General features: G+C 36.3%; 1 protein-coding gene across 1 annotated transcript; it reads right to left on the bottom strand.

Moving 5' to 3' along the window:
* Positions 1-5,185: 5,185 nt before the first annotated feature.
* Positions 5,186-8,479, bottom strand: LOC100257794 (wall-associated receptor kinase 2-like). Its single transcript, XM_002264751.5, has 3 exons — positions 7,498-8,479; positions 6,738-6,923; positions 5,186-6,652 (listed from the first exon to the last, which is right to left on the bottom strand). Exons 1-3 carry the CDS (start codon positions 8,411-8,413, stop codon positions 5,469-5,471), a joined length of 2,286 nt encoding a protein of 761 aa, XP_002264787.2. The 5' UTR covers positions 8,414-8,479; the 3' UTR covers positions 5,186-5,468.

The raw sequence follows: 8,479 nt of genomic DNA, 5'->3' as shown, positions 1-8,479 counted from the left end.
CCCTTCTTTCCCTTACCGGATCCGCATCTCTGTAAGTCCCCCTCCCCCCACCAAAATATCTCTTCCTTCCTTTCTCAAAAGCACCCCACTCATCCGCTCCTCCTCTATGCCAGAAAACAACAACCAAAAGCACCTCCTCCACCTGCAGCTCGCCTGCTACCCAATAACGGCCTGCAGGTCCCCAGCATATCCTCCTATTCGTGTTGCTTTCCCATTCGTCCATCAACTCCACTAAGCTGATTCCATAGCAACCAACCAGGAGGCAGCACTTGGCTTTCAAGGAGCCCTCTAGCTGGCAAGTGAGCTGCACAAAATGAGAGAAAAAAACGTGCCCCTAATGGGGGTCTACAACATGGTTAGGTCAATGATGATGCAAACAAATCCTCTCATTTCATATTAGGGAGACACATTTTTACTACTTTTCATGTACTTAACCAAGTACCCTCAAAGTTTGTTTTATCTACTCCATATGAGTTATGGAATATTCAAAAGCCTGATCCTAGAAATTTATGACCTTGGGGGTTAGTGGCTTATGTTCAACATCCTTCTCATAAATATGGAAAATTTAGTTTTAAAGAAAAGAAATGTATCTTTATAAGATACAATGAACACTTCAAAGGGTATATGTTCATAGGTGAGAATGAAGATGAAACAGTAACTGAATTAGAATCATGAGATGTCATGTTCTTAGAGAACGATTTCCCATGTACGGGTGAGATTGATAGGGATTTACATCTTTATGAAATGATGGATCCCGACATAAGATCCATACCCGAACAACAATTGATGCTTGAATCGAGTGGGACTAAACTAGTACTTGTAGCAAGTATAATAAAAGAGTCGATGTTGAGAAAAAGTCCTCAATAAATTATTCCTCAATGACGATTTGAGATCGAAGGGGAAGTTCGTATTGTCACTCAATATGATGATGTTAAGGCTAAGTTGGTTCAAGAGACTCTTACTTGTCTAGTTAAGGATGAATGGAGAAAAACAATGGAAGAAGAATTGGAGTCGATGAGAAAGAATCAAGTCTAGGACTTGGTTGATCTACCTTCAAATTGAAAAGATATTGGGAACAAATGGGTTCTTAAAATAAAACGAAAGGCAGATGGATCCATTGAAAATTATAAAGCTCAATTAGTGGCTAAGTGGTATACCTAACAAGAGGATATGGACTATAAGGAAACTTTCTCTCCAATAGTTAGGTTTGCCTCAATTCGACGCATTCTAGCTATAGTAACTCATATGGATTTAGAGCTACATGACATGGAAGTTAAGTTAAGATAACTTTCCTTAATGGAGAGTTGAATGAAGAAATCTATATGGAATAACCAATAGGTTTTATTATCCAATCCCAAGAGCACAAAGTGTGCAAGTTAAATCAATTGATTTATGACCTTAAACAATCATCCAAGCAGTGGTACTTAAGATTTCATTGTGCAATAACTTCGTATATTTTCATAATGATTGATGAGGACCATTGTGTTTATATTAAGCAAAATAAAGATAAATGTGTTATTATCTTTATACATGGATGATATACTTATAGCTGAAAATAATTTAGAGTTTGTTCAAACCATTTAAAGATAGTTGCCATCTACTTTTGAGATGAAGGATATGGAAGAAGCATTTTACATTCTTGGAGTAAAGATCCATATTGATCATTCTCACAAACTAGTGGCTTTTTCACAAGAGCACTATATTAAGAATATCCTTGAATGATTTAATAGGCAAGATTGTAATCCCATTGACACTCCATTTGCAAGAGGTGAAAATCTAAGTAAAGAAATAGGTCCAAAGACTCTAAAAGAAAATAGAAAAAGAACTAATGTTCCCTACTCTAGTGCTATTGGGAGTCTAATGTATGCTACGATGTGTACAAGACTATATATACCTGCTATGTTGTTGGGATGGTGAGTCGTTACCAAGAAAAATCCTAGAATGATGCATTGGAAAATAGTAAAGAGAATTCTTCAGTATCTAAAAGGCATTGTGGACTATTCCTTTTGTTATCAAGGCAAAAAATTGTGCTTAGTGGGTTATTCACATGTCTTTTGGGAAGGTGATCTAGATGAGCGCAAATCAACATCTAGATACACATTCTTACTTAATAATGGTGCCAATCAATCATGGAAGCTGAGTTTACTGTTTGTCCAGCTATAATATAAGAAACTATATGGTTGAAAAGATTTTTGCAAAGCTTGGGAATAGTCAAGGATGCTTTTGAGCCAATGACAGTCGTTAGTGATAGTCAATTTGCGACCATTTATGTAAAAGATCCGAAATATCATGGAAGAACTAAACATCTAGAGGCCAAGAATAATTTTAAAGAGATATTATTGCACGAAGAGGAAATGATCCTGAATATTTACCTATATGTGAAATGACTGTTGATCCATTCATGAAATCCATTCTAAGAAACATTTTTTTGTACATGTTAACTCATTAGGACTGTGTAGGTTATGATCTATGTGGATCATATGTCTTGGATCATTATTGATTGGATATAAGATACTTTATATATATGATAAAATGATATGAGTATTTGTTATTCATATAATTGAATATGTAATTGGTACTTACATATGTATGTATGTCAACAGGCAAAGGTTGGCTCTCTCACTCGAGCAATTGCCCTAGTCAATATGTTTATGAGTTGTGATGAGACATAGTATATTAATGATGATAAATGAGTAAGAAGTATAAAAGAGATGACGAGTGTCACCTTGATTAAGTATCAAGATGAGGTTTATAATAAATAACATTTTGACCGAATGTAATCGCCCACAATTACATTTGCTTATTTGAACTAGACTTGATTTTTAGCATAAAAGGTTTAAGGAGAACCATAGATGCAAAACTTAAACAAGCTACTAGTGTGAAGCTCTTAGTTGAGGTCTGTATGGTGGTAGTTTGACATACATTCTCTAGGTGGAGAGAAACCACCATAGCATGTATTTTATACTACATGTGTTTGAATGTGACTAATAAGAAAAGTGAGTGATTAATCTCTACATTCTCATTGTGTGAGATCCTTAGGGCTTATTACAATTATAATAGCTCATTATTGTACTCTTTGTACTTTTTGACTATGTTTTGAGGTCACAAATTAATGTTGCTACTTTGGTATGTTTCTGATGGAAATGAAATAATTTATCCTTATGGGACATATTGGGCAAACAGTTAATTTAGTTTTAAAAGGCATGAGCTCATATGGAAGACTTTTTTGAGTTACTTTGATAAAAATGTGTTCATAGTCGTCCGATTATATTGCTTTTGTAGTTGATATAATTATGAATTCATTTATAATGTTGGATATTATACAGTTTTAAGGGATTAAGTGTATACATTAAAATGTAACTAAATAAGTTTGGGGTATAACAAGACATGATTATTATTGTTCACTCATAATTTTTTGGGGTTGAGCTCCTGTGTTTCCTTAATAGGTGCATAAGTTTATAGCTCCCAAATTGCAGGTGTGCTCGCATGGTCACACGACCTATTTGCCTGTATGAATGGCCTTCAAAAGTGGAAAATAATGGACTTGGATTAGTGATTGGGCTAGATCAGCCCATCTTGTGCAAGTGGGAGATGTTGGAGTTGGGTTTGGGTGCCCAAGTGGGCTTACTCAACCTAAATAAATGGGAGAAATAAGGGAAGCAATTTCTAGAAGTTTTAAAACTACCTACAAACTACCACTATTAAAATATAAAAAAATATAAAAAATTTACTCTCTCTCTATGAGAATTCTCTCTCCCTAGAAAACAGAGAAAGAATACGCTTTCTCCTCTCTCTTTCTTTCTGAAAACAAAAGTGAAGAAATACGTTTTGTTCTCTTCCCAAAAAACAAAACAAAAGAAAATAATTCTTTTGAAGAAACAAAAAGTCTTTTCTCTTAAAGTTATTCCTATTTTTTCTCCGTGAAAACAAAGGTCAAGACTCTTGTGCTGTGAGAAAAGAATGGTTCTCCTATTCGTAGTTACATTCATGACTTGAAGCGAGAAAATTTTCAATAAAACAATCAATTAGAATTCTTGGGCATTTTAGAAGGTAACCCAGAAGCCTTATTTTTCATCATGTGCCAATTGTAATAATTTCTAGAACTCTTATGGCATTTCTAGTAGTGCCTGTTGCAACATTGCGTTATGATAATAAGAAAATAACTACTGCCATCATGGGTTATTATATTGGTGGAGGTAGACGAGTTCATTATAGACCATAGAATTTTGTAGTGACTCTTGCTTCATGTACCAATTTTTTAATATTCTTAGAAATACTACCAAAGACAAATTTGTGACAGTTTATAGCTTTGTACTTGAAGTTATTACAATTTATTTTCGTAAATTGATAGCTGAAGGATCCTTTATAACAATATTTCCAAGCCTCAAAACCACTTCTTTAAAATTCAACGTTATAAGCCACATAGCCTAAAAAAGGGGGTTATTGAAAGCACAAGTTGGATTTAGTTTTGGAAGAATTAGAGTATGGTTTGAGTCAAGAACAGGAAGATGATCAAGGTAAGTAGAATCATCTATCTTTTTACCAAACCAAATAAAAGGTCGATTTAGAAAAGACAATTTCACAAGTGTCTTAAGTAAGGAAATTAAAAAGAAAAGTTAAGTCATCCGTGGCAATCCTTGGATGAAATAAAACCCTTTTATCGATGCATATTAAAGTTAGAGTAGTAGAGTAGTAAATAGACTTTCAATAGACTATTCTTTAGCTGCCTCAAGTAGTCTCATAAGTAGTTCCTTATTCAATTTCTATTGTAATCATTGACTAATAAAAGTGTCAATAAAATTTTCAAGATTTTTATTTTTTTTAAAGTAACTTTCAACTCTAACAAAAGTTAGAGATCTGATTGTAAAACTTTGATATAAGACTTTAGGGAGTAGGCGCATCGGATTAAGTAAAATTGCATACCATTTTCTTATAATTAGTGGATTCTTTAGCGATCGAGAGACCACATGTAGTTTTTTGCACTTAATAGGTTGTTAGGTGGTTTTTCCACGTTATATCCATGTGTTCATTTGTGTGATTGATTTTATATTTATATGACATTAATTGCTCTCAATAAATAATTAATTTAAAAGGACAAAACCCAAAATTGGTAATGAAGTATTATCCCAATGTGGAGGTAGGATAAAAATTCTATCCAAATGTTGGGGTTAGATATATATGCATTAGGTCCAAAATACATCAAGAGTCTGTAACACATATGGATGGATGTTCAATACGTGACTATCAGTCCAAAAATGAAAACAGATGGAGAAATTGACAATATTCTACTATCTGTTTAACCCATCAAATCAAATGGACAAATGCTTCTTTTACACATTAAGGACTAAAACTTTGAACAAATTTTAGACTTACAATTATAGAGAATTTAACTACCCATTAGATAAAAGTGGAGAGCAGAACTATACACAAAATTCATTTCATGGACCTGATGATATCAAATTGGTGTTTTAAGCAGTCATGCTATCTGGTCTAGGAAACTCCTGGTTTTGAAGGACATACTCTTCTGTAACTGCACTAGTAGATGCATAAGAATAGGACCTTCCGCTTCCAGTGTAGTTGTCCAGGGAAGTCTGCTGTAGTAATGTACTCTCCATAGTCCTTAATTTGTCAAGTTCTGCTGCTATTTCTCTCATGGTTGGCCTTTTCTTCCCACTCAACTTCAGGCATCTTTTAGCAAGGTTAGCAACAGCAGGAATTGCCACTTTCGGACCTTCATCCACGATTACCTTGTCTAGAATTTCAAGCAGGCAATCCTGTTTCATTGCCAATCTAAAATGAATTGCTAGACTCTCTTCAACTCTACTTGAAGAAATGACCTTTTCACCCGTTAGAATTTCAGCAAGAACTACCCCGAATGCATATACATCACTTTTGTCTGTAAACTGACCTGATCGAAAATACTCTGGATCCAAGTAACCAAATGTGCCTTGCACTAATGTGGTCAGGTGAGTTTTTTCATTGGCTATTGGCCTTGAAAGTCCAAAGTCAGAAACCACAGCCCTAAAATTCTGATCCAACAGTATGTTACTAGACTTGATATCCCTATGAAGGATAGCTGGAGAAGCATATGAATGTAAATAAGCAAGGGCTCCTGCAATTTCATCTGCAATTCGCAAGCGCTTTTCCCAAGACAATGTTGATGCGTGATCCTGATTATGGAGATGGTGGGATAGAGTGCTATTGGAGACGTTCTCATAAACCAGCAAAGGAACTTCACTCTCTAGACAACAACCTAACAATTTCACTATATGCCTATGGTTAATCTGAGAAAGAATGAAAACTTCATTGACAAACTCAACTACGTGCCGTTCATCTACTATAATTGACTTCTTAATGGCCACTATGCTTCCATCCAATAGCATCCCTTTGTATACTTTACCATGACCCCCCTTTCCAAGAACTCGACTTGCATTGAAATTGTCGGTTGCCTTCTCCAACTCTTCTATGGTATAGAGCTTTGTTTTCTCAACACTTTCTATACTACTTGAAGAGATTTGCTGCTGCAAAAGAAGACCACCATTCTTTTTGAAGAACTTCTGCTTGAGTTTGTTTTTCTTTCTTTTCTCGAGTTCTTGATGCAACCAAAAGCCAATAACAAGTAGGATGATAAGAACAAGAGCGATTCCTATTCCTGCATGTGTAAGCCACCCATGTAACTACAAACCCAAGAGAAAGAAGACGGTGGACATGTGGGAGACAATGGGAAAGCTTCATACCTGCTGAAGAAACAAGAACGGCTGCCTTGAGTTTTCCTTTGTTGCGTGCACACTCATATTCATTTTTGTCATCATCTCTGTATAAGTAACCATGTGGGCAGTTGCAATAGTAGCTACCATTTGTGTTAATGCAAAAAGCTCCCTTCTTGCAAAGAGTATTGTTTGGCTCCATGCACTCATCAACATCTTTTAAGGTATGCCAATAAAACAAAATTATTAGTAATTTTAAACAAGGAAATTGTTCGATTGAGGCTCATATCACAATGGTGGAAGTGGTGTTGGCCATTAGAGATGGTGGAGTGGTACAGACTGGTGTCCCTGATTCGGATGGATGGGAGAGAGAACAGGTGTTGCTTCTATCAAAGTGGTAGAGGTGGTGGTGTTTTCATTATGATAGTATTTGTGCTCGTGATAATGGCAAACGCCATGGAAAAGATGTTGGTTATTGTCTATGTACAGCATCTACCAGTAGCAGTAGTGTAGATCGCAGTGTTCGAAGCAACTTTAGTATAAAGGGAAAATTCTAGTCCTTTGGTTTCTAAAACGATAAATTCATATTCCTAAAGAAGCATCTTAATATAACTTTTTTCTGAATGGGTGCTATCCATATATAACATTGATATCATTTCAAATTTTGCATTCTAGTGAGAATGAAACTACGGAGCGGAGGGGTTGCCGGGGTCCCTAAGAACAAGAAATCTCACCAACGTGGTAGTGGTACTATACATCCAAATATCAAGCCAAGAGTAAAGAAATATACCTACGCAGCCATCTGGAAGGTAGGGATTCCCACGGTAGCCTGAGTTGCATTGACACGTATATCCACTGCCTTTCTTGGAATTAACACAACGACTGTTGCTGGCACATGCATAATCTCCTCTTTTTCGAGCTTCGTGGCAAGACTTGTTTCCTATTGCCCAATTCAATACTGAAGGGTAAAAGTACATCTTGTTTACATTGGAGAAAGAGACGTCAAATTGGTGGAATTCAGAGAAGTTATTCTCAGCAATGAGGACAAGGCTACATTGATTGGAGGGCCAGTCCCGGCCGTCAGGCCAGGTGCTCATGTTACCAATCCGTATGTCAACGATGGAAAGATCCTCGGGAAAAGTAGTCTGGCAGCAACCAATGCCAGAGCAAGAATAGTTAGTATCAAGCCAAGACCAGCCTTGGCCATTGCAGACGGAGACACACCCGCTAATGTAGCTGCTGTTGATGGAATTTGTAGTATTGGAATAACCAATATAAGCAAATATGTCACAGCCAATGCCAATGAACTTATTTTCAGTGTGGGAATAACTGAAAGGCTCCATCGGCGCATATGAGAACTCGGCATAACTTTGCCCTTCTGATGTGTAATTCACATAACAAATAGGGGAAGTCCAATCTCTGATTCTCATATACTCCAGAGATATAAGCAGAACTTCAGCTTCATTTTCCTCGTCCAGTTGGAAAATAGGATGAGGCAGACTAGAATTGCTGCATGTGATCTCAAAACGTTTGTCAAGGTAACAACCTTTGCCAATACCAAATGGATAAACGATGCTGACGTTCCCACATGTCTCAGGGCAACCAGGCTTGGCCATGGATGCTGATGTTTCCATCAATGAGAATAGCAAGGAGATGATGCTGATCAAGATGGTGAACACAAGAACTTGTATCATTTGCATAACCATTTTACGGGGTATTACATTCAACTCTGAAACTGTAGGGTCTTACAATGAAGAGACACAACAGTATTA

Source organism: Vitis vinifera, chromosome 10 (assembly GCF_030704535.1).
Source record: "Vitis vinifera cultivar Pinot Noir 40024 chromosome 10, ASM3070453v1".
In the NCBI taxonomy this organism is placed as follows: domain Eukaryota; kingdom Viridiplantae; phylum Streptophyta; class Magnoliopsida; order Vitales; family Vitaceae; genus Vitis; species Vitis vinifera.
Note: the sequence above shows the minus strand (reverse complement) of the source record. Positions and strands in the feature narration are given on the sequence as shown.

Coding starts and splice junctions, on each gene's coding strand:
- LOC100257794 (XM_002264751.5), bottom strand. CDS start 8,413: ATGGTTATGCAAATGATACAAGTTCTTGTGTTCACCATCTTGATCAGC. Junction 6,924..7,497: donor CCTTCCAGATGGCTGCGTAG/GTATATTTCTTT, acceptor ATACCTTAAAAG/ATGTTGATGAGTGCATGGAG. Junction 6,653..6,737: donor CGTTCTTGTTTCTTCAGCAG/GTATGAAGCTTT, acceptor TTACACATGCAG/GAATAGGAATCGCTCTTGTT.